General features: G+C 39.0%; 1 protein-coding gene across 1 annotated transcript in view; it reads right to left on the bottom strand.

Annotated features, from left to right (window-relative positions):
• Nucleotides 1-220: 220 nt before the first annotated feature.
• The window catches only part of ngfra (nerve growth factor receptor a (TNFR superfamily, member 16)), a 57,292-nt gene continuing 29,962 nt past the window's right edge, over nucleotides 221-27,550 (bottom strand). Inside the window, exons 4-6 of the mRNA XM_020935277.1 lie at nucleotides 14,105-14,333; nucleotides 10,079-10,302; nucleotides 221-407 (exon numbers count right to left, since the gene is read on the bottom strand). Of these exons, the coding sequence (XP_020790936.1) occupies nucleotides 355-407; nucleotides 10,079-10,302; nucleotides 14,105-14,333 (506 nt within the window). The 3' untranslated portion in view covers nucleotides 221-354. The remainder of the gene's footprint in view (nucleotides 408-10,078; nucleotides 10,303-14,104; nucleotides 14,334-27,550) is intronic.

The following is a 27,550-nucleotide window of genomic DNA, read 5'->3' as shown; positions in this document are numbered from 1 at the left end:
CCAGTGCACACATGATGGCAGATACTTTGCCATAAGACCAAACTCGAAAAGTGTTAAACTAAGATTACACAATAATGCACTATGAATAACTTGAATCCTTTGTGTCCTCGTACAGTGATGTTGGTACAGATAGTGGTTGGTATTGCCGTAGAAGTCTAGGCACTGAGTTTTCCATTGTTCTACATGAAGAGGCTCCCTCAATGGTCCGGTATGGGGGATTTCACACAAGTCCACAAGTCTTTGCTCCAAAAACTACTTGAGTCTGTTTTACATTCATTGCGTGGCCCCCTTTTTGTTTTGTTTTTTTGAATCCGCGATTGAGTTCCTCTTGCCGTGTGTTGTCCCGTCCTCTCTTCAAACTTCAGGAGGAGGGGTGTTGGGCTGTGGACCTCCGTCTACTCGCACAACTGCAAAAGGAAAACAGAAATGTGTCACTGGGTGCATTTGGATAGAAAGTAAATTTCAGATAACGAGAGTAGTCAGCTAACAAAGTATGTGTGTGATGTGTGTGTGTGTGTGTGTGTGTGTGTGTGTGTGTGTGTGTGCGTGCGTGTGTTTTTTTTGTGAATTTTTGCAGCTGATGTCATCAACGTTCTCAGGAAGTGTGAAGCTCTTTTAGAAGCTCTGTTCAAGTCAAGCTTTAATCTGAGCTTTATTGTAACACAATCTGACCAGAAAGAGCTGATTTAGTTGGAATACAACAGATGAAGTGATCTGTGTTAGAATCTCTCTGTTTTTGTTGAAAATCAAACACCTAAACTAGACCATGAACACTTACTTATGTTTGGCTGTGTTTACTAATGTGTGCATTGTGTCACCATGGTAACTGCTAAACTTTCCACTAATAGAGATACATGTAAAGCACCCCCAGCCAGCATGATGCCACTGCAAATGTATCAGTTGTTAGACAATGTACATCATATTCAAAAATAACTATGTATTACATATAAGATTATATTCTTATTTGAGATTTACATATAAATCTTAAAGGTGCATTGTGTAACTTTTCTGGTGGACGTCACATCAAATGCTTTTTCCTTGGAGATGTTATTGCTTTGTCTGGAATATTTCTCAGTACAGTATTAAAGCTTTCCATCTTCATGGAAACAAGTCACAGGTCTGGGTATTTTTGCAATGACACTCTTAAAACCAACAAAAAAGCTATAGTGCACCTTTAAATACGTAATCTAACACTTACTTTTTCATTTTTGTCTTTGCCCAGTTAGTTACATTTTTTGCATAATTTTCCTTGTCAAAAACCTGAACAATCAGAGAGAAATCAGATTGTTCAGATCAGCTATAACTATTTACATGGCATTCCAATAATCTGATAACTCCAGAAATCAGATAATGATCAGATTTCTGTTTGCATAGACACAGTGAATGAGAGACTGATGCAAGCGTTTAAACCCCAGGGGGATTCCAATTGGTTAAGACTCCATTTTAACCTGTATTTAAAGCAGCATGGTGGAGGCAGCACTAAGTAGCTCCACTCAAGTTATATTGTTGTTTGATTAGAGTAATTAGACCTAAATGAGATGCACAGCGCTTTCAGCACAAACGTTTTGTACAGCTATTTTCGTGAGTCCTCTGTGTTGCATGCCCATGAAATGCAGTTGGAGAAATGAAAACGAAATTATTTTGCTACATTCTAAAAGTCGGTGCTTCAAAATGTAGAGCGCTGTGTAATTTTTCTGCTTGTCTCTGTGGAGATGTGCCCAAAATGTTCCACAGTATGGCCTTTAACTTAAGAATCTCCATGGAGACTTACAAGCCAAATTACAGGTTAGATTTGTGGAGAAGCGACCCCACTCAGTAATAATGGATGTTTTTTTAAGACATGTTTGAGCAATAAATAACACTTGCAGCTGAGTAAATGCCAGACAGATTAGTTTAATACCAGACTGTGGATAATTTAAATCAAATCATTAACATTTCCATGAAGACTGAACGGGTTGCGGATCATCTCAAGAAAAGTTACACAGTGAACCTTTAAACAAAACAGAACGGATTTAATTAGATGTTTTTATTATGCTGAAAATGTATGGCTTTGACTGTCATTACGAATTCAGTGTAATACTACTAGCCTTCCATGCAATTACTAATATAGAAATTACCTTTGCTTTGCTCCCGATTGGACGATCACCACTTCAATTACCAATACAGCTTCTCTAATATTACCACTAATACTACCAAAACCCAAAAGTCAAATTTAAAAAAAACTTAATAAATAAAATGTGTTGCCAAAAACACCCTAATTAGCCACTTTAGTTCACACGATATTGGGATGAGCGCAGATTTAAAAATAATTGCTTTTCACAATCCTCCTCTTTCTGTCACTGTGCCGATCCCTTGAGGTCCCTGTTCTGTCAGTGAAAGCCCACAGCTTCGTCATTATAAGCTAATGAGGATGAGGGACAAACGGCTGCTTTTCCCAGCACCCTCTTAACCTGCGGAGGACCGGGCGACGCCATGGCGACGCACGGAGAATGTAGAGGCGGTTCTGAGAGGGTCTGTGAGCTTTCTAGGGCTCTGTCAATGCAATCTTTTACTACAGCTGAGCAGTGTAGAGAGGTTTGTTAAAATATTCATTTGGTTAGTTTTACATCAGCATACAATCAGCAATGGGGAAATGTACTGTTGGATTCTGGCTTGAGATCGTTGTGGTTTATAAGTAGAAGTGCATCTAAGTTACTTTTTTGTGAATGGAATTTTTCAATTTTTAAAATGTTCAAACTAAAAAACAAAAATAGACAAACAAAAAAGCCCAAAACCTCCCACATCTCACCTCTCTTGTCACACTCCAGCTTGTCACAAATACTATGCACATAAAATGAATAATAATAACACATAAACATAACCTTAACATTTCTGATACTGATTTCACACAAGCTTCTTCACGTATGGTTTGGGAACTGTCAAAATAAATCCAAAGAATTCAGCCTGCACCTTTTCTCCCCCTCTCTCCCTCTCTTTTTATCCTGCTTGTGTTTTGTTTTTGGAGTTGGCGCCTCTGCTTTGGTTCACACTTTATGCAGATGTCCCAGGCTCACATCCCCTCATCCCCTCATCCTTCCTGTTTATGCAGACACTCCACAGGCAGCGCTGGTGACACAGAGCAGAGAGACAGTGATCCTAACCATTCCCATATCCTCCAACACACACGCACCTGCTACCATATATGCACCCACGGCGCCTTCACCTGCTTTTCAAACCATTCCTGCACCTCATTTGGACTCGAGTGATAATTTTAGCCACATGGTCCACTACCTAATGCTTTATCGAATGTAACGTCATTGGAGGAATCAATGCAAGCTGGCTGTCTCTGAACCAGGTCTGAAGAGAAATGTGAACTCAGATTGGCAGAGTGGGTTTCTTTCTTTCTAATCAGAGCTTTTGTTTAGTCTTGATTGGACCCGCGGCTATACGTTAAAGTTAAAATTGTTGATTGCGTTTGAACTTGAGATGGTTTTGTTGTAATCACAAAGAGTCCTTGGGAAAATCCTCTATAGTTACAGCATTAGTGCTCTCCGTGGGCACAGGCTGTACACATATATTAACTCTCTGATTCGACCTGCTTGAAAATGGCAATAAGATTGATTGAAATGCCTCTTAGTAAGAAAGGAAATGGTTCTCCATGCTATTACGGGCAATGGTTTGATTATATCTTTTAGTCACTTAATATTGTGTTACGAAGCCACAGTATATCATAAATCAAGGGGGTTATGTTTGGAAGGGCATCTGACATAAAAATGACATATGGAACAGGATGATTTGCTGTTCCAACCTCAGGAGGACAAAAGCCAAAATCATCAGTAATGAATTTAGTATATTTTCATGTTTCCTGTTATGTGTATTAACGCTCATTTTCATTTCTCTCCAGCGACTAGGTCAGGAATCAGAATACACTAGGCGCTTTGTGAGAACCCTGGTTGTAAACTGCGCACCGGCCAATCAGCGAAGAGCTGTGTGGTACAGCACAAAAGTAAACAAAGCGGCCGAGATGGATGTAGATGAAGCCAAACATTCTGTGTTGGCAACGATTCCCAAGATCAATGATTTAAAGCCAGAACAAAGAGAATGTTTAGTGAATTTTATCAAGGGGAAAGACGTTATGGCCCTTCTTCCTACGGGATTTGAAAAAGTTTATACCAGTTAGCCCCTTTAGTGACGCGTTACATACGTCATGACGAAATAGCAGCAATTGGTTAAATAAAAATGTACCTGCCTACCATCCAGCAAACAAATCCTAATGCTGCGAGGTTTCCACAAAGTAAAACTAGCTGATGAATCAGGCTAGCACCACATAACTTTTGGACAAGTCTGTCACTTGCTTGTTGCCTGGGAAATGTCAATGCTTTGGCTTGAATGTTCCATGATATGGCGTTAAACATATTTAGCTTGCATTTGTTCAATTACAGATGTTTTATTGCCCGATAAATACCTGTTTTTACTCTGAGTGTGGTTGCCTCTCCACAGATCTGATCAGTAAACTGGCTTGATTTTGCCATTTGCTGGTCTGAAGAAGAATAAGTTAAATGCAATTCTGTGGTGCATCCAAGGCAAATCATGACAGAACTCCAACGGAAAAGTTACATATTGCACCTTTAACTATGACTGGCCAAAAGTGCTCTCTGACAAGTATTCTTTTCAGTAATCTAATACAGCCTTCACTTTTTTAAATTTTTTATAACAAGGCATATATATTTTGTTCAAGGTCTGTGGAGCAGGACACCAGGAGCCATGACTTCTGTTAGTAACATTACACAGCAGTATAATGTAGACTATATGAGTCATATGGCTGAGCTCTAGTTTCAGTGAAAGCCGATCTCTGCGTCACCGCTAACTGTCATCTGCCCACATGACGAGGGCGGACACTCTGCCATCTTCAAACTTTACCAAGAGCTCATCTGGAGTAGTTACAGTGTCATAAATCAGACATTTTATTCCATCTTTTTATCACTCAAGTCTCTAAATCTCACTCAATGACTTATCCACTGACAGCAAAGATGATCTGTGCTTTTTAATACTGGTTATAGCTGAGAAATTTCACAAGTTATATCATTGTATTTCAATATTTCAACATGCTGCTTTTCTCTGTTATATAATCCAATCAGAGGTGTCAAGTAATGGGTGGAGCAGTGGTTAAGACTCTAACCTTGTAGCTAGAAGGTGCTAGATTAAATTCCTGGACAGACAAGGTTAAAATGAATATGGTTCTGATGATTTTCTAATATTGACGTGATTTGGTCAGATAATACCTGTTATAAATATAAATTGCTCAAGAAGCAATTTGTGAAAAAAAAGTTGAAAAGTTTGTTGAAACTTATAGGAAGTACAGAGCTCCATATTGATGACATCATCGTAGGGAGAATTCTGACCAAGAGTTTGGCACAATTTACACAAAAGAAGCTTTGTGTTCTTATTGTTGCTGTTGCTGTTGTTAGTTTTATGATAAAATTCCTTTAGACTGAGTTCTTTTCTCAAACTGAAAACACTCTGTACCTTGTAAAGGGCATGCTCCACTGTGTTTTTAAACTCCAGAGATCTTCACTAGAATCATTTCGATACTTTCGGTCTGGAATTGCCATTCTCTACTCAACTAAAGTGATAAAGGTACCTGTTAACATGAAAACTATGGTTTGATGACATCACAAGGTGGATCAGAGCATTTTGAGCTTCAGAGGTGTAGACAGACTATTAATAGCAGATCACTCAAACATGCATGAATGAAACAAAACAACTCTGGGTATGTTGGCAACAGGGAAACAACATTATAAAACGACTCACTGCTCACAGAAATTCATTTTGTAGAATGTAGAACCTTTGACTAGAATGGAGAGAACAGATTTTTCTGAATTTGTGAATGTCACCCAGTTTATTCAACCTTGCAAACATTGTCAATATATATTGATCGGAGCTGTTTTATTTTGTACATTTTGTTTGAACTTAACAGTGAGGTCAAATACAGGCCATGGACTCAGGACTGAAGAGAAATGGGTAAAGTCTTCAAATCTGTTTAAAATTTAAACACATTCAAAATGCACATCTCAGAGCGGAGAGAGGAGAGAGGAGAGAGGAGCTGGGAGAGAAGGATTCAAATGGAGATGGGGAGACTGCATTGAGTAGCTTATCTACACAGACTTCGTCTCCATCCACGCTGTCAGTCAAACTATAATACATTTTCACAGTTTTACAGCTGTTTTTAAAGCTTATACGATTTGTTTTAGTTCCCATTACTTCAGCTGCCAAAAAATATTCTCAATGGGAACAGGAAACCCCCTGTGATTATCAGGGATTTATTACATAATTCTTAGGACATTATTGGTTTTAGAGGAGGTTGTAGTCTTTTATTCTATAGAGCATATGCTTCTTTGTTTAATACTTCCGTGCCCACAAGCGTTGCCATTGCCAATTAGCACATAGTAAACGCTAGCGCTGGATCTGACTATGAGAGGCATGGGGCCCGGGCTGGATCCTGTCTCCTAACACCTGCTAATGAGCCGATCACTTTAAGAGGTGCCAAGGTTAATAGAGCAGTCTACAAAACACTCAGCCAATCACAGAGGGGGAATTCATCCTTTTATTGGTCATAGTTTTTGTTCTACCGCTAAATGAAAGAAAAAAATAAAACTGAATGAGACTTTCCCCGGGCTCATTAGAAAGTAATGGAGACTATCAAGGACACTGAGCAGGAGTGTTTATGGCATTGCTGCAAACATGTAATAATTGACAGGCTATTCTTTCAAATGATTAAGGACTCGGAAGGGGAAATGCAATTTTAAACTAGAGAGATGCATTGAGATCGAGTGTCAGCTGGATGGATTCAGTTACAATAGAAGGTTTTATGCACAAGAACGATTTTCTGTACATGAACAAATCAACTTAAAAATAAATATGCAGGTGTATTTAAAGGTGCATTGCACAACTTTTCTGGTGGAGAGTCCATCACCTGCTTGTATCTCTAGAGATGATATTGCTTTGACTGGAATGTTGCATGGTTTGGCAGTAAACACATCTGTCTAGCATTTTTTAATTACGGGTGTTTTTATTGCTTAAAAATACAATAATTCTCTCTGTGAATAGTGTTGCCTCTCCACAGATCTTACCTGTAATGTAGCCTATAGTTATTTCCCTCGAGATAGATTGGTTTAATGTCTACCATGGAAGAAATGTTGCCCAATGCACCTTTAAATAAAGGGGGAAAAATGTGTATTTGCCATGTTCCCTGATTTAAAATAAATAAATAAATAAACAAAAAATTAGCTGCTATATATGCAGATGACAGGTGAAAGCAACTTAACCCAACCACAGCAAGGAATTTTGAGAACTATGACAAAACTTAATAATTTTTGTGTACCTGACTGTCTGTACATTTATGTGGATACCAATTTTCAATGAAAAAAATGACAGCAGCAATACATCTGCAGTACATGAATATGAAAATATATGAAATATATAGCACTACCTAAAGAGATCGCCTCATCGCCTGCGCAGATCTGACCTATAACTTGGTCTGGTGGCCTCACTGCTTGTCTCCATAGATATGCATTTACATTTCCTGTTCTACATTTCTGGCAAAGCAATAACATTTCCATGGAAACAACCAGATCTCAGACCGTTCACTATGTATAAAAGTTAAATAGTACAAGGCCAATATTACACAATTCTCTGATCTCTGTTATTATGTTGTTTCCTGGTCACAAACATAGCTGGGGTTGTGTTTTGTTTCATTCACACATGTTTAACACACAAACTCTGTATATTTAGATTGAGCTCTTCTTGCTAACAGAAAACACAGTGTTCCTTCTTTGATATGCCATGTGGTAACACAGGAAGTGCTCCACTGTGTTTTTAAACTCCATAAACGCCTTCATTAGAATCATTTGGTTACTTTCAGCCCTGGAATTGCCCATCTCTACTAAACAAAAGTTCCTGCATGGTGGAATAGAGCATTTTGAGCTTTGTAAATGTAGACAGACTAGTGAATTAGTGAAATATGTGTGAAAGAAACAAACTCCAGGCATATTTTTGATGAGGTAACAACATTCTAACATGGATAACAGAGTCAATTTTGCTTAATATAGGACCTTTAAGTAAGAATAATACAGGCAGGTGAGACAACAAACAACTTATGTAATAAAACTTTCACATCAGTCGTTGATTTACTCTAATGTAATTCCACTAAAGCACTCTCCCATTTGTCTTTTAATGACCTACCCCACTGAGAAGCAACACACGTCTGAAATGTTAGCTTCATGCAGATGGCTTGTCCAGAGTTCATCTTACAAAACAAGTCTGATTTTGCTACATCGCCAAATATGTGCTACAGACACCCCCAAAATGCTTCGAGCACCCTCTGGTACAAATATAGAGGAGTAGTATCGTAGTGCCGCGACTGATCAAACATATGCAGTTTCCCAGCCTGTGTACACTGTGTCACTGGCATGCACAGTTGTAGTAAGGCACAGTGTCAGCTTTCTGTCATTCGTAATATTTATGTCAAACTTGAACATTCGTCATTAAGATGCATGTAGCCAAAATAACAACTAAACCATAAGGACTAATATTGAGCGTGTTCCTGTCACAGCAGCTTTGCAGATTCCTATAGGTGAAGATATATCATGTAAGTATTTGCATGCGTGGAGCCAGCCCAACTGATCTTCTCTTGGCTATGTCCAGTCATGAGTAAAATATCATCTTTGATCTCAATCCACAAAGTCAAGTACTGGCTCAAAGGGAGAATACTGTTACACAATCCTGATAGAGCGCCGCACATGTTTGACATATCGGGGAACATCTTGGTGCGATAAATGACTGAGGAACAGAGCTGAGTTGTGCTTAAGGCTGTGAACTCTGTGGGTTTTATCAGAATGTTAACGAGACACATGGAGAGGGGTAAGAAAGTTTAAGCTTATAAAGTCTGTACAGACGGACCTGTTTCAAGTAAATCCAAACTGAATAAAAGTATTGGAAAAACAGAAGTCCTGTGTCTAATTGATTTTAGGAACTTGCCTTGTTTTGTTTGCCAAGTTACTTCCTGGAAGGCAAGATTGCATACTTTTACATAACTTTTTAAAAAGAAGTATAGTCTGGAACTGTATACAATGATGGGTGTGATTAATGGTCTCATGGTGTGTTAAAATGAACATGGCGGTGTATGAATAAAACAGAAAAAGGCCTCTGCAGAATCACTAAACTCTGTAAATCTGAGGTAAAGCTATTTTGTTCTGACTGACACACATTTGATTTCTTCTGTATTTGAGAGATACATGCTACAGTTAAGCAGCTGTGATTATCATGTCGACTCTCCAGAGCTTTTAACCATGTTACAGTTGTTTCACCTTTTAATGTACTCACCCAGAGTTGTATTTAGAGTGATTCGTGCATGTTTGACCAATCTTTAATCTCTTATTTTCAAGGTGTCATTTTGGTGATCAACCCCCTTTTTAACCGCCACCAGCATACGCCCACTGCCCTGTACTTACTTCGTTCTCTAATTTTATTTTCTTAATCTGTGATACACGTAGGATTTGGCATTTTTGCTTTGCACTGGAGGTGCCAGCTCTTTGTTGTGATGACGTTTATGGCAACATCAGCTCCCATTGAGCATTTCAGTTTTCTAATGTGGATGTCAGAGAAAATGTTTCTTTTCTTGACTCTTTTTAGATAACTCTTGCGATTTAAAATGTCCAAATTACAACATAATGATCCACGGGTGTGATAATATGCAGACTCAAGCACAAGGTCATCTTTAAAGCTGAAGTATCTAACTTTTTTTCAGTGTGTTTTCCCCAAAGAATGTTCTAAAAGCAGCCCTTTGTGATAAAATGAGGCTGCCTGTGTAACAATAATGAATTTTAATTTCTTGTGAACCTTAAAGTAAGCACTAACAGCAGCACTCTGACTGGCTCTGCTTGGTCTGCTACATACTTCCTTCTTCAGGTACCCCAGCTTTTAACTGAAAACAAGGTTTATATAGACATTTGCAACAGCACCTCCACAAGAAAGTTACACAGTGCACCTTTAAACATACACGAATCCATATAAGTGTCTATGTGGATTGTGTGAGTCTCACCTATCTGCTCGGGTGCGTGTGTTGGCTGGCTCTGCACTTCTGCCTGGGCCTGTTGTTGCTGCTGCTGTTGCTGCTGCTGTTGTTGTTGTTGCTCCTGGAGACTCTGGCTGTCCACAGAGATGCCGCTGTCACTGTGCAGCTTCTCGCCCTCTGGGGTCACCATCTGGTTGTTGGTCGCTGCCCGGTTATTAGCCGCCTGTTTGTTCTGCTTACAACTGTTCCACCTGCAGCAAAGGACAAATGGTCTCATTGAATTTGAATATATGAATATGGAAAGCACTAATATCACTTTACAATCACTTTTTTATAGCCTTAAAGGTGCATTGTGTAACTTTTCTGGTAGAGTCTTTTCTCCATGGAGATGTTATTGCTTTGTCTGAAATGTATCACAGTATGGCATTAAAACTCATCATGGAGACTAAACCAGGCCAGGTTACAGGTCAGATCTGTGGAGACGCAACCCCGCTCACAGTCAGAATTCTTGTTTTTCTAGGTATCTTTGAGCTATAAAACAACCTTTAATTAAATAAAAGCCAAAATAAATGTGCATTACTTGATTAAACTGACTTTAAATATTAGGGAATAAACAGGGCTGTCTTCCTTCCCATCTTCTCACAGCCTTTTCAATACAAAATGTTATCATAATGCTGTAGATTATTCTCAAAATGTCAGAGTCATCAATTTGGGGTGTTACTGAGTGTTTATGCACTAATTTAGCCTGTGTATGTATTTCAAAGTGACAATATACAATATTATACAGTGTATAATAGGGATGTAACGATATCCAAGTCTCACAATACAATATCATTACGGTATGAACCTCACTGTACGATATTTATTGCGATATCGTGGGAAAGCTCACGATATGGTGGGGAGGCTCACGATTAGGGATGTAACCAGATCCAAATCTCTATACGATATTTTCACGATACACATCTCACGGTATGATATTTATTGCGATATTTTGTGTAAACAGCTAAAACTGTTAATATGCTACTTTTTCCTCTTAAAATGCCCTTACAAGTCTTCATCCAAAGAACTAAGACTTAAAAGTGCTTAGAACTGTTATTTCTTCTTAGTCTACACTGAAGTGGAGCAAAGGATCATGGTCTATGTAGTTCCCCCTCTTTTTTTTTTTTTTTTGGCTATTGCTGCACCATAACTCTTAATTTAAGAATAGAAACTTGTAGTTCAATATATAGTGATGGTCCACGATATTATTGTGAAAAATCTGACGATACGATATCACAATATTTCGGTTATTGTTACATTCCTAGTGTATAATGATGAATAAAAAATGGTAAACAGTCTGATTTTTTCTTGCCACTAACACTTCAAATGGAGGACAATACAAGATTATTTTAACATGCATCCAAAGATTATTATAACAAGCTCATAAAAGTTGATTATTGCATGTGATCTTATTTAAATGATATGTCCAGTTGACTGAAAATATTCTAATAGAAAAAAGGCGATATAACACAAAGGTCAGCTATTCATGTAAGGTCAACTATTCATGTTTTGAGTGCAAGCAAAACACAGTAGGTTTGAGGGCCTGCTGTGTTTTCAAATACACCAATCAGGCCTATCCTTAGAGCCCAGCTGGAGAGGTGATTAACACGGATTACTTGGCACCTTTTATTGAGTGGGAAATACTTAGGCAGCAAGTGAATAATAATATGTCCTTGTAAATGGATGTGGTATAAGAAACACAATTACGTTAGCAGGAAGATGCGTAACTAATGCTTCTGCAATGGTGTCACCTGCTTGTCGCCGTAATGATAGATAAGGTTAGATTGATTCCTGTGAGCTTTTGTCTATGTTATAATGTCGGTACCTCATCAAAAACAGACCTGGAGTTGTGTTTTGTTTCATTCACACATGTCTGAGTAATCCTGGATAACTGGGCTGTCTACATCAAAGCTCAAAATGCTCTATTCCACCTTGTGATGTCATGTAGTGGTTGTTTTCAAGTTAACAGCTACGTTTTACCTTTAGGTTACATTTACTGAGCAGAAGAAACACTAATTGAGATGCGGGACTTTTGCACCGCACACGCCACTGACTGAACCTGGACTAACTCAGACAAACTAAGACTGATTCCAGGACAGAACCAGGAGGACCAAACCAGGATTGAACCAGGACTAAAAGAGGACTAAACCAGGACTAAACCAGAACTGAACCAGGACTCACTGTCAGGACCGGCTAGGAGGTGCGCCCGGGTGACCGCAGGCGACAGGACCGGAGCAGGATTGGAGCAGATCAGCTTTCTCTCTCTTAAACCCAAGATTAGTCCTTGGTGTAGTCCCGGTTTACTCCTGATTTAGTCCTGACCAGTCCGTGTGTAATCACTACCCGCCCGTAAAATTTAAGAATTTTAAAACCTGCCCGTTTCAGCGGGTACCTGACCCGATGTAGGACTTCTGCTCTGGAGGGTGGTTTCAGATTTTTGCGTTTTTAAGCTCCAAAAATCATCCAACCATCCAAATGATTCTAGTAAAGGTCTATGGACTTGTGTTAAACATGTGTGAATGAAACAAAACACAATTCCAGATATGTTTATGATGAAGAAACAAGATTATAATATAGATCAGAAAATACTGGACTCTATGATATACCACAATTTACATCGATTCTTACTTAACCCACTACGTCCACTTGATTATTTTGATGCACTTATATTTGAGTAAAATTTTTCTGTATTATTGATTTAAATTGTAGCCAAAACACGACATAACAAACTCTGGTCTAGCGTCATCATAACAGTAATCTGATTCAATCCACTGTACCGACAATAACAATGCTATTCTTAGCCTCTACATGCGCATGATCAATGGGAGAAACTACAATTGTCAACAAGAGCACTTTAAACCATTACGGCCTGATTAAGCTTTGCAATTCTCTCCTGACGCTGAATCACAGTCAATATCTTAAATATTTATGAGGACTTTAGTGGTAGAGTCTAGTCATCATGTCTTCTAACGCTTCTTTATGATATATTGAGTGCTAAGTGTCTTGATTCATGACGATAATTACATGAGGAGCTATACCCAGATGTGTGCGTGACTCCGCTGCAGATTTCGAAGCAGGATTTTTTCCCCCATGTTGGCAGTTTTAACCAATCAATGTTTGTAATGAGCTTGTTTACTCTGTTGACAATGTGTTCTGCCTGCACACATATGCCCACTGAAGAGTTGGGGGGATGTAATGTATTAAGTGTGGTGACCTTTATAGGGACTTCCTCATAGTGGGCTTAAGTCTTTATTTACCACGTGCAGGTTAATAATAGGGATGAAGTGCCAAAGGAAATTAGCAGTAATGAAATACAAGAAAGTGAATGCATCTTCTATACAAATTTATGAATATAAAGTTTGTACAAGAAAGAGAACACAATTGTCTCATGAAAGTGTAACTCATGTACTAATGTTTGTCTCCATGGAGATGTTATTGCTTACTCGAAAATGTTCCACACTATAGCAAAATTCATATCATAGCATTCATTTCAGGTGTCATATTGCTCAAAATTATCTTAGAAATAATGTATTATTACTTTGAGTGAGGTCCCCTTTCCACAGACCTGACTTGTAATTTTACTTTGGCATCACGCAGATAGGTGTTGCCATACTGTGGGACATTTTAGGCATATTATATCTCCATGGATACGAACGGTGGTAGACACTCACCCAGAAAAGTTACTTTGAATAAAAAAATTATAATATTTTAGTTCTATATATGTATAATCACCATACAAATGTGTGTTTTATTTTGGTTATGAAGTTAATTTGCTGCTATAAAACTGCAATATGACTTGTCTTTTTTCAGATTATAGAAAGTGAGAGTTGTGCCTACTTGTATACTGGTGTCACATGTGGTGTTTTCATGAAATTTCCATAACAAAAGCCATAAATGTTGAGACAGACCCATTAATAATATATTATTAATGATATATTAGTGATCACGTTCCACATAGCATTAGGTTGTATTCGTCACATTTCCCTATACACTCAAATATGAATTACTATTTACCTCTTGAAGACCATGTAAGCTATGAATCCCACCACGACAGCTGCCAGGATGGAGCAGTAGATGGGGATGAGGTTCTCGTTGAGCCCCCCTCCGAGGAACCGCGGGGATCCGGAGCTGGAAGTGGTGGTCTCCCCCGGCAACGGGCTTTCAGATCCATCAGGGAAGAAGTTTGTGGTGAACAGTGACGTGGTTGTGTCAGTCAGAGGGATGTATGTGGGAAGCAGAGGATCTGTAGATAGAGAGAGAAGGATTATAGCATTAATATGTAAAAATCTCCTTGAATAGATTTAAGGGACGACTGAAACCCATAAATATGGTATGGATAGGAAAACATGTGACGCATGAACCTGTTAAATCACAACCGATGCTTGGGTTAAATATATGTCACCCCCTACTGGCCACAGTGGGGGGGAAACCATGTTAAAATGGCTAATTAGCAGCACAGTAAAGTAAAGTTCATATCAACTACCAATTATCATCTTCAGCCTTTTTAGTATTGCAAATAGTGCTACATATGATACATAATATCTAGTGTTAAAGTTGCTTGTCTGTTACACAAGATGAGATCATTTTTTATTGTCCTCAGAGGGATTTTTGCCATTTCCTTAATAAGTCTATGTAACTCCTCAGTCGTCCAGGTATGATTCGTATTCAGATTTGTATTTTTCTTTTGCTATGTACTTAATGAAGGCCACACAAAACTATATAATCACACATTCAATTTATCAATTTTATCAAAATCATGTAAAAATCATAAGTCATCTTGTTTTAATAATAAACAAGCAGTCCAACTTAATACAGCGTACTTTAGTTTATGTGACCACCATATAGTCTTCCTATGTCTATATATTGAAGTGTATTGCAGCAGAGTAGACAGTTTCATATCTGCACTGAGAGCCTGTTTGCCGGGCCGTAATCACCAGGTCCCAGAGCAGATGTGGATAGGCTGAACTCACACACATGCACATACGCACACACACACACGCACACAGCAGCTGCCTCACAAAGACAGATGGTTCTGGCTGAGGTGCTGAAAGGAGAGGGAAAATGAGCCTAGTTTGGGATAAGAAGAGGTGTTGGCATGTACAGAATCAATCGAAATGTCCAAATGTAAGTCATCATATGTCATGCATTGTCAGGTCATCTCAAACTTGTGAAGTATATGTATAAATGTGTATAAAATGATGGTATTTTGGTATTTGGCCACTATATCTTAGAGTACAGCCAAATGTGCAAACCTGAACTGTACTTAAAACTGTTTTATATTATTACAATAAATTTAAAGGTGCACTATGTCACACTTTTCTGGTGGATGGTCTGTCTCCATGGAAATGTTATTGCTTTTCCTGAAATATCCCACAGAACTGCATTAAATGTGTAGCTTTCATTTCTGCTGACTTTCATTTTATTACAGATATACAGTATTTATTGCAGAAAACATGCTTTCTGTCAGTGAGCTCGCAGCTACTCAAATCTGACCTGTAACTTGATGGCATCACCTGCCTGTCTCTACGGAAATAGGTATGTTTAATGAAATATTGTGAAATATTCCAGGCAAATCAATACCCCTTTCTCCAGAAGTTATACATCTAATGAATCTGATGATTTCAAGTAGCAACTGGTCCTCCCACTCACCATATTACAATAATTTGCATATTACCAAGTTTTATTTTACTTTTTGCTTATACTTGTTCTAAATGCTTATAGATTGTTGCAATGTAATTTTAAACCAAAATATTAGGGAAAATATTTTACCATTTGAGGACTGTGGTGTGGAAAAGTATCTTAAACCCTGCTTTTGTCTTTGTTGTGTTTCAAAATGACTCATAATTTGTCTTAACATAATATGAATAAAGCATTATGAGCCCATGTGCTCTTTGTGATAGTCTTGAAGTCCCAGTTTTTACCAGCTCATCACTGTGAGAGGCACCTTCTCTGATGAAACCAGCGGGACAGTCAGCCCTGCCCTTGAAAGTGGTTTGGTTTCTAGTCCAGCTACAAAAGTCTTTTTTCCCCAAAATTGTTCTATTTCCATTTTCCCGTTGAGCACAATTTTGGATTTAGGATTTAGTCTAATTTATATCATTTTGAACTATGACGCATTCAGGGCAAAACAATTTCAAGAAACTGCGTCACCGTACACTCTTTTGAACAAATGTAGTCTAATATTCGAACCTGAGTGAGTCACTCTGTACTTTTCTTACTGGATCCTTTACCACATAAAATAGCATTTTGAGTTTGGTCTGTTTGAAGTTGAAGTTTGAGGTTAAAACTGTACAATAAAACCATCTGTAATTTAATAAATTTAAGGGAGATCTGTTTAATGTCATATTGTGGAACATTTTAAAGAGAGCAATAACATATCCATAGAAACAAGGTGGTGACGGACCCCCAACTGAAAAGTTACACATTGCACCTTTAATTTCATTGCTTGTATGTTAGTTTTTTCTTGGTTAACTTTCTATTTTCCTCCTTGTCTCTCACTATCGTGGTCCTGACTACAATAATGGAAGCCAGCAGACAAACTGTTGAAAAGCAAACATTCATTATCATGTTACCAGATTTTGGTATGTATTTATTTGTTTACTTGTTGTATTGGTTGATATATCAAATCCAGAAAGGAGGAAGTCCATTTAAATCTAACTATTTGCTGCAGCTGTCACAAATTAATTTTCACATTTATGCACGCTATGGTTTTAGAACAACTTTTTTCATACAGCAAAGTTGGACTGCCAAGACAGTGTCAGCTATTACAACTCTTACTTTCAGGTTTACAATAGATACAAAAAGTACTTGAAAAACAACTTAACGGTCAATATTACAGTATTTTCTGGTCTATGTTATAATGTTTCCTTATCACAAACAACGCAAACTCTACATATTTAGGCTGAGTTCTTCTCTCAAACAGAAAACACTCAACAAAACACATTCATTAGACTCATTTGGATAATATTAACCTGAAAACTTCTGCTTCATGACATCGCTTGGTGAGACATGGCATTTTGAGCTTTGGAGATGTAAACGACCGTTAATGAAGGATTATTCAAAAATGTGTGAATGAAAGAAAACACAACTCCAGGTATGTTTTTGATGAGGTAACAGTATTCTAACATGGCTTAAAGCTCACAAGATTCCATTTTGTGTAACATCGGACCTTTAAAACCAGGCTGATTCATTGTGATTTAGATGGATTGTTTTACAGTACATAGGCAGAGCAGTGTTGTACGTCTACTTTAGTTATGGGTTGAATTTGCCTGAGAGCAGCGGCTGCAGCTTGTTAGTTGTGTGGAGCTTTCACAGGATTAACCCCGAGTCGACCCAGAGCTTTCCTTCAAGGACACACAAGGCATTGAGGAGAAAACGCAAATATGAGGCCTTCATCTTTTAGTCTGTAAGGTAAAGTTTCAAGTCATTATGGGTCAAAGCAGGTGCAAAGTTAGATGGATATTATAAACAAATACAGTTAAAAATCCTCTCATCTATATAACTGTAATTGCACCTTGATACAAATATGATTTATATATATTTTTTATTCTTTTAGTGGTGTATATTAGTGGTTGGTCTATACTAGCTTCAGTAGGCCTAGTAATGTAGTGATAGTAATAGGAGTAAGAGAAGTAGTAGTAGTAGTACTTGTAGTAGTAACGCATCGTAGTAGTACGTAGCTAGAAGTGGTAGTAAACATAGTAGTTCTGGAAATGGTTGTAGTAATCTCTGTAGTAGTAGTTCTAGAAGTGGTAGTAATGTAGTACTTGTGGTAGTACTCGTAGTAGTAATCATAGTAGTAGGAATCATAGTAGTAGATAGCTAAGTGGTAGTAAACATAGTAGTAGTACTGTAATCGCTGTAGTAGTAGTTCAAGAAGTGCTAGTAGTGTAGTAGTTGTAGTAGTACTCATAGTAGTAATTGTAGTAGTAGATAGGTAGAAGTGGTAGTAAACATAGTAGAAGTTCTGTAAATGGTTGAAGTAATTTAAGTGGTAGTAGTGTAGTAGTTGTAGTAGTCAAAGTAGTAATCATAGCTGTAGTCATAGTAGTAATCATAGTCGTAGTCGTAGTAGATAGCTAGAAATGGTAGTAAGCATAGTAGTAGTTCTGTAAATGGTTGTTGTAATCTCTGTAGTAGTAGTTCTAGAAGTGGCAGTAGTCTAGTAGTCATAGTAGTAGTCAAAGTAGTAATCAGAGTAAAGGTAGATAGCTAGAAGTGGTAGTAAAAGTAGTAGTAGTGCCGTTGCTATAGCTCTGTACATGTAAAAGCCAAAAATCTGCTTTTACTTTCAGTTGGTGACAGTTTCTGTAGCGTTTGTGCTCCATGTGGTCAGCAGAGAAATATATATGATTCAGTGGACCATCACAGTCAGATCCTGTCTACACATATTTAGTTTTTCTCTGACATAGCAAATCGTCCAGTTTCTCCGCATTGATTTTTTGCATAATTTACACACATTTATTCTCTTTAACTTCCCTGCGGGACTGTAAGGATCAGCGTGCGCGTATGAATCCCAAATAAAAATGTAAAAAAAAACGTCACTCATGGCGTTGTGACGTGGGATGACTGGGCATTCTTGTATCCCGTGGGGTAGATCGGTTTTCTGCAATGCTACAAAATATTTTCCATGGAGGGGAAATATCCTGTACATGTGTTGGCCATACTTAGCACCAGGACTCAAGCTGGGCCTATTTAAAGCGGCGCTATTGATTCGAGTGTGTCCAATGGGAGGGAGCTCTCAGACAACTGGAACTGTCCATATAACATGCATTTCTTGACCTTTTCCCAGGCCGTAGTCAGGTTTCCTCTGCTTCTCCATACATCACGGCTAATGCAGGCCTGCCTAACGCTATTAAAACTGCAACCCGACCTGCAAATGGAATAAACCGTGAATGGTAGGTGTGAAAAGTGAGGGAGAGAACAATAACGACTGGCTTTAGATGCTTTCTTAAAGTTTCGCTGTGTAACTTTAACTGTCGGAGGGACTGACACCTGCTTGTCTTCATGGAGATGTTGATGCTTTGCTTGAAATGTTATCCAGTAGGCAATAAATTCTTCTTCTATCACTATGGAGAAAAGCAGTAGATGTTACCAGGTCAAGTTACAGGTCAGATCTGTGAAGAGGAGATCTTGCTCACCGTAAGTATAAGTTTTTTAAGGATGCCCTGCTGTAAGCTGACGGAAGCAATCTGCCAATCTGAACCACCGATCACTCGCAATATGACACCACATTCATACAAAGGCAAGGTGAGTGAAGTGTCTTGCTCAAGGACACAACAACAGCATGTAACTTTTGTGCTGATGGGTAATACTGAACTCCCAGAAATACCATATTTTCCGGGCTATTAGACGCGCTCTTAAGCCTCCGACTCCATCAAAAAACGACTGCGTGCCCCGCAATCCAGAACGCCCTATACACGAATCCACTCAGGTGTCCCAGCACGACTTCAGTAAACTCTGCACCACCCGCAGAGCACGCAAACACGCACGGAGCAGACAGCGACCGCACAGCGAAACACACCTGCAGCTCACACTGAGGAATTGAACAGAGGTGAACCGAAATGTGCCACTCTGAGCAACAACTGAACAACTGAGTCACTGCGAACACACCAACAATCCAGCGGTCCCAGACAGCACCCTCCCTACACGCCACAACTGAACAAAGCCCAGAGTCACCGTGAACGTGCCAAACAAAGTCCCACTGACCCATCCAACTGTTGTGTTTCGTTTAAAGTCCAGTGCGGTTTATTTGTGAAAAAAGTTCGAAAATAGACCATTTAATGACAGTGCGCCTTATAATCCAGAGCTCCTAATAGTGCGGAAAATACGGTACTTAGAGAGACAGTTTAGTTTCTCCCTTAACCTTTCTGTGTTTTTCTTAGTGAATTTGACAATCCAGATATTTATGTTTCCCATCTGGACTTAATCTGTTGTCCATATTTTGTTACACTTGGAAAATAATCATAATGTATTGACAAGTTGGTTGATTTTCTTTTCTTTTTTTTGTTGGATGACTTCATTTACATTACATAACAATAGTTTGAATGCAAAACACGCAAACTGCTCGTCGCTGAAAGACAAAAAAGTATTCATGTTTTCTGCTTTAGGAGCTGTGGGAATTCATATACTCCATTTAAACTATGCATTTTATTTGTGGTTTGAATCATACTTGGCGTCGTGCATGTTACGGTCAGCACTGCGGAAGATTGAGAACCGTTAAAAATGCTGAGGTAAAGAACTCTCTCTCTTTGAACTTTATCAGAGCCACATTTTGGATTGGGGCAAAAATCTCAAATGCACCTTTTCAAAAATGTGCTTAAAGAATGAAATATGAACACTCCAAAGGCCAATGGGACAGAATTAATAGAGACGTTTTCTATGAGAGATCGAGGGGGCGCATCTAAATAAGCATATTAATAACAAATATCTTTGTAATAGGAATTTTGAACTTTTCTCATATTTTTGTTGTGTCCTCAGGCAAGAAACTTCATCCAAATTGCCTGTGTAGGAATGCAAAGTGTGAGTGAGTTGATGGTGGTCAACCTCAGGACAGCTGTGGCTATGTATCTAAAAAACACATGAAATAGTAAACTTTGAGCCTTTGACTTTGAGCATCTGGAATAGAATTGTATAAGGCAAATGCATTATTGTTTTATAGTAGTATAGTATATAGTAGGTTGAAGCCACAGTATTAAACCTTTTTGGCAAAAACTAGACACATAAAAGCATGTTTTTTTGTTTTGTTTTGTTTTTGTTTTGTTTTGTTTTTTGGTTATGTGTAATGCACTGAAAAACATGTGTGCTAACTGTGAGTGGGCTTGCATCTCCACTAACCTCACTCTTATTTGGGCCTTTTCCTGCCTGATCTTCCAGAGCATGACATAAAATGTATCTGTCTTCATGGAGATTGTTTCGACTTATGGTTTTAACTTTCTGTTTCAATAGAATTGTGTCATCTCCAGAAGGTTACCTATGTCAGTTTCCCCAGACGCGACACGCAAGTAACTCCTAAGCAAAAAACTTCAGGAGATAGGAAAATCTACGATGTCTTTATTTTAGCGCAGGCAGCTTACAGAACTCAATTCAAATGATGACAGGATTTCGGTCACCAGCGTCTTTGAATGACAGCAGAATAGACAGCTCTTATACATGACATCTTGTTGAAATATTAACTTATTGATTAGCTCACTTTAGCAAGAAAGTCAACATACATATTTGATAAAACTTGTTTTGCAGGACATTTTGCAGACATATTGATCAGGTTCACATACGCCCCCCTTTGGACCTTGATTTGGGGCAGCAACCAAAAGAAAACATAACAAGAAACATTTTGATATGATTCAATTAACAGTAAAGCATCAACACAAGAAAATAAACCCACACCTACTGTAGCTTTAAGGTGAATGTGCACTTCACGTTTTGAAGTGAAGAAACAGGTTGGATGAGCTGCAAAACGTATTCAACCAAATCAGCTTTTGTCTAGTTAACAAAATGAATTTCTCCTTTTGCCATTGGTTGGCCATAGATTCTACCTGGATGACTGAAGGATTTTACACACATCTTACATTTTGCCGCAATGCCACGCCCGGGAACTCATCTCCAAATTTTGAGCTGGGCAACCTTAGCTGGAGGATTTACTTCTTAGGCATGTTTTGGTTTAGATTCATGTACCTAAGAAGTTAGTGGAGGTTCTAATAATAAGATGAAAGAATAAATTACTGCTTATTCCAATATTAGATGTCATAGCACATTATGTGACCAGCAGTTACATTAGATAGTCATAATGTTATGTCAGACAGTCTATATGTTAACACTGTCCTTGTAATCCCCTGGCGCAGCGCTGGTGACATATTGCTTCTGAAAACTTGGACTTGAGCTGTGGGCTACACAAGGTGCAGTACAACTCAATTTAACTGCCACTCCTCTTTCAGTTTTCTCAGCGCGGAGATGAGGAGAGTGGGTTGGCGGTCACCCAGAGGATAAAACCCTGGACTCTAGAGACCACATACCTCTGTTTCGACACAAAAGCAGCCTTAAAACATTGGTGGGGCCTCCTAAACTATACACCACTTGAGCTTTAGTGGCTTTCGAACAAAATAAAACTAACCCAGAGTTTTACAAGTCCGGCCAGTGTTTATTAGCATGGAGGGAGAGACCAGAGATGTAATTTTTATGGGGCTTTGAGGGCTTTACGGTGGAGTTAACCCCTGGGTTTGGCTAAAGGCAGTTCAGGGTGTGGAGATGAGTAGCTATCAGGCTCTGAACAGGCTCACAATGACCTCTTTATCAGCGGCTAACACTCTCCCCTCTATGTCTATCTCAATCTGGCTCTGTCCATCCATCACGCTAACACACAAACGCACACACACACAAACGCACATTATTCACGCGGTCTCCTGCCGAGGTTAATAGACAGAGTGAGGACAGAGAGATGAAGTGTGGGAGATGGAGAGAGGGAGAGAGAGAGAGGGAGAGAGGAGGAGAGAGAGAACAGAGGAGCTGCTGTAAAGTGCTCTGATTAGCAGGAGTAATTATATGGCTGCAGCAGTGGCGGCGGTGAAGGCGCTTAGTGCACGCTGGCCACAGTCCACCATGGAGAGAGCATAGGGAGTGAGTCAGGAGTTTAGACTGAGTGATATAGGCACTTGAACTTGAAAATGCAATGATATTTTGAATCATCTGTCCAGGAGAAGTGCACTGTGTAACTTTTTGAATGGGGGTCTGTCACCATAAACATTTATCTAATTACAGGTGGTTTTATTGCTCAAAAATACCTAAAAACAGACATTCTGACAGTGAGTAGGGTTGCCTCTCCACAGATCTGACCTGTAACTTGGTCTGGTTTGGTCTCCATGAAGATTGAAAGGTTTAATACAATACTGTGAAACATTCCAGACAAAGCAATAACATCTCCATAGAGAAAAGCATTGGATGGACCCTCCACCAGAAAAGTTACACAATGCACCTTTAAGACAAAAAAAAAAAAAAAAAAAAAAAAGAACACCATTGTCATTGCAATAAACAACTCAAAACATTGCAGGTCAAACTTTCGAATGTGCATAAGAAGAGAGGAGGCAAATACAGAGTCTTAAAAAGGTCTTAAATTTCATATTCCTAAATTAAGGTCTAAAAAAGTTCTAGAAGTGGCAGTAGTCGTAGTAGTACTCGTAGTAGTTATGCTAGTAATAGTAGATAGCTAGAAGTGGTAGTAAACATAGTGGTAGTTCTGTAAATGGTTGTAGTAATCTCTGTAGTAGTAGTTGTAGAAGTGGTAGTAGTGTAGTAGTTGTAGTAGTACTCGTAATAGTAATCATAGTAGTAGTCGTAATAGTAGCAGAAAGCTGGAAGTGGTAGTAAACATAGTAGAAGTTCTGTAAATGGTTGTAGTAATATCTGTAGTTCTTCCAGAAGTGGTAGTAGTGTAGTAGTTGTAGTAGTAGTCATAGCAGTAATTGTAGTAGTGGTCGTAGTAGTAGTAGATAGGTAGAAGTGGTATTAAAAGACTTAAAAATTCTTAAATTTTGTTGTCCAAGTCTTATTTTTTTCATAAAGGTCTTAAATTTCATTAGCCTATTTTTTTTTGTAAACTCAACCAGGCTGCAGTGCGATGTTAAACGGAGGAAAAAAAACAACAACAATAACGTGAAATCAAGTAACATGAATGAACGTCTTATTTGGAGTCTGTGCAATCAATACTTTGGTTTCTGGCGCTGACAGCAATGAGTAAACAATCAGTAGAGTGGAGGAAGACGCTGGATGGATCATGGGGAAGTGTCTCTTAGATTCTGGATGCAGTAGTTGGTTGGTCATTATTCGAATTGGATCTGTTGTTTTTCGCCCACATAATGGGTGCGATGTTGGTTTTAATTTTCATTTAAATGGTCTTAAAACGGTCTTTAAAAAGTCTTAAATTTGAGGTAGTCAAACTTGAGGATACCCTAAATTAATTCAAATGTGCATTTATTAATTAAATTTAAGTTAGTATGTAACCTATTATTCAAAAAAATCTACAAAAATAAAAGTATGTTCTTGGTTTTTTATTATTTATTTTTTATTTTGGTTGTTTCTAATGCATCGAAAACATGTCTCCTTACTCTGAGTGGACTTGCATCTCCATAAACCTGGCTCCTATGTCATAAAAAGTATCTATCTCCATGGAGACTGTTCTGAAGCATAGTTTTAACTTTCTGTTTTCATAGAGTCGGGCAGGAGATGTGTCACAGAGAAGTTTGTATCATTCATAACAAGGAGTAGTAGCATCCCAAGCTTTAATAAATGAATAAACCTAGAACGTAAAATAACTGATGAACTAGGGTACTTTATGCATCCTCCTCTCTCTCTCTTCTCCTTCTCTTTCTCTTTCTCTCTCTCTCCTTTCTTTCTCTCTCTCCATTTGTTAAGAATTTAAATAAGCACTAATCGTCTGAGCAGAGCCAAACACACACCTTTTGGTCACAAACAGAGCGGGACCACTGGGACCATCCGTCAAAAAGCAGGAAATGTTTTTAATTTCCCATCAAAGCCATTCACACATGTGGTGAATGTCCTCCATTTAATAATGAGAAACACAATCAGAAGGACGCACGCTATGTGGTGTTTTGGACGCTATTATGTGGATTGATTTCAGATGCACACTGCTAAAAAAGTTCTACATTTCAATTCAGAACCATTATCTTTTCAAAGGTCCTATTCTAAGCAGAGTTGACTCTTGTGAGTTTTAAGACATGTTATAAAGTTGTTACCTCATTAAAAACAAACCTGGAGTTGTGTTTTCTTTCATTCACACATGTCTGAGCAACCCTTTATTACCAGTCTACATCTCCAAAGCTCAAAATGCTCTGCTCCAACTTGTGATTCTATGAAGTGGTTGTTTTCAAGTTAACAGTTACTTTTTACACTTAGTTCAGTAGAGTTTGGCGATTCCAGGGCTGAAATTATCCAAATTATTCTAGTGAAGTTTTATGGAGTTTAAAAGTCCATGTGGAGCACTTACTGTATGATGTGAGATCACAAGGTGGAACAAGGTGTTTTCTGTTTGAGGCAAGAACTGAGCTTCAATTTGCAGGGTTTGTGCATTAATGAAACAAAACACAACTCCAGGTATGTTTGTGATGAGAAAACAACATTGTAACACAGATCAGAAATATAGGTGCATAGCATGATTTCTTTCTTTTGCTTGTCTCCATGGAGATGTTCCAGTGTGTATTATTGATCCCTGGAAACAAGCAGGTGGCGTCCCCAGGCCAAGTTACAGGTCACAAAGCAAAGCAAAAACTTCTTTATGAAGGCCAGAAAATGTATGCATTGCACCTTTAAGATAGTTTTGCATGGTTAAAAATTGCAGACCACTAAAGAAATATAAAAAAATAAATAATAAATACTCAAATCAAGACTAATATTGTTGATCAAGAATTTGTCATTTGTCAGTTTTTACAGTGTATCGCTGGATTTCAGAGTACATCAAAATTATAGGCCAGTAATATTTAGACAGATGGAGAGCAGCTAATAATGAAGATTGTTAAAAAGCAGATTTTGTAATACAGGCAGTTATAAGGTTTCAATAGAAATGATCAAGTACTACATTTTTGAGTTCACCTTTGAGATATTTGTTTAGAAAGTCCAGTGTAATGAAGAGGGAAATGTGTGTGTAAAAGTGCAGGTCGGTCGGAGAGGTTGGAGTGTGTCTGTGTGTGTCCTGTGGAGGAGTGCAGAGCTCATAGAGGTCACTCAGCGAAACCCGACTCAGATCGATCCCTCCGTACTTTGGCACAGAGTCCTGACCAGCCCAGTCTGCTCCAGGACCTCTGCTCTCTCTCTTCTCTTCTGCCTTTTTCTCTCCTTTCTCTCTCTTTTTTCTGCCCCTCTCCTCTTAGCTCCTCTCGCTCTCTCTTCTCCTCTTCTTTCTCTTTTCTCCTATCTCTCTCTTCTTCTCTCTCTCTCTGCTCTTCTCTGATTCTCTCTCTCTCTGCTCCTCCTCTTCTTTCTTTCCTTCTTTTTTCTCTCTCCTCTCTTCTCCCCTCTGTCTCTGCTCCTCTCACGCCTCCTCCTCTTTCTTTCTTTCTTTCTGTCTTTCTCTCTGTCTCCCTTTGTTTCTCTCTCCTCTTTGCTCTTCTCTCTCTCTCTCTGTTCCTCCTTCTTCTTTCTGACCCTCTTCTCTCTCTCCCTCTCTTCTCTTTCTTTCTTTCTCTCTCATTCCTCTCTCCTATCTTTCTCTCTGCTCTTCTCCATTCCATTCTCTCTGCTTTTCTCACTTCTCTCTCTCCTCCTCCTCCTCTCTCTCTCTCTCTCTCTCTCTCTCTCTCTCTCTCTCTCTCTGTGTTCCTCTCTTGCTCCTCTCTCTCTCTTCTCCTGATCCCCTCTCTCCTCTCTGGCTGCTCTTCTCCTCCCCTCTTCTTCTTTCTGGCCCTCTTCTCATTCTCCCTCCCTTCTCTCTTTTCTTTCTCTCTGCTCATCTTTGCTCCTCTCTGCACCTCTTTCTCCTCTTTCTCTCTCTTTCCTCTCTGCTCCTCTCTCCTCCATCTTTCTCTCTGCTCTTCTCTCTCCTCATCCTCTTTCTTTCTCTCCTTCTCTCTCTTTCTCTCTGTCTGTCTCTCTCTCTCTCTCTCTTTGTTTCTCTCTCCTCTCTGCTGTTCTCTCTCTCTGCTCCTCTCTGCTCTTTCCTGTTCCTCTCTCTCTCTCTCTCTCTCTCTGTTCCTCTCTTGCTCCTCTCTCTCTCTTCTCCTGATCCCGTCTCTCCTCTCTGGCTGCTCTTCTCCTCCCCTCCTCTTCTTTCTGGCCCTCTTCTTATTCTCTCTCTCTCTCTCTCTCTTTCTCTCTCTCTCTTCCCTCTCTTTCTCTGCTCCCCTCTGTTACTGTGGCGTGTATTAAGTCACACGTAGCTTGATATAAACTGGAGATTTGGGAGATTCTCTGCTCTGCTCCTTTCTGCTCTTTCTCTCTGCTCTCCCTCTCTCCTCTGCTCCTCCCTCCCTCTCTCTTCTTCTTCTCTCTGCCTCTCTACACCTCTCTTTCTCCCCCCTCTCCCTCTCTTTCTCTGCTCCCCTCTGTCACTGTGGCCTGTATTAAGTGACACGCAGCTTGATATAAACTGGAGATTTGGGAGATTCAAAATAATCCAGTGACGTCTGGATGAAAAGAGATGAGAAATGCCGAGGTCTTAACATGAAGGGTGTAGCATGAAAAATGTAATATCAGAAAGAATAAGGTGTATTGTTTTTTAGTATTGTGGAATGTACTTTGGAGTGACATCACACTGGGGGTGTTCTACATGCGCCTCTATTGGCAGAATGTTCAGAGGTTACCATGGTGCGACAGTGTACATATCAGCAAACGCTGCCTAAAGGTTTTAAGATCATTGAAATCTCAAAAAAATATACAAAATGGATTCAAACAGCACATTTTCAGGTCTGTGATCAATACGAGCGCTCATGATCCTGTTTAGGTGTTTGAAGATCAGCT

Source organism: Boleophthalmus pectinirostris, unplaced genomic scaffold (genome assembly GCF_026225935.1).
Source record: "Boleophthalmus pectinirostris isolate CB_2022bp ecotype Guang Dong unplaced genomic scaffold, ASM2622593v1 HiC_scaffold_17, whole genome shotgun sequence".
NCBI lineage: Eukaryota > Metazoa > Chordata > Actinopteri > Gobiiformes > Gobiidae > Boleophthalmus > Boleophthalmus pectinirostris.
The sequence above is the reverse complement of the archived record's forward strand: the minus strand, read 5'-3'. Positions and strand labels throughout refer to the sequence as shown.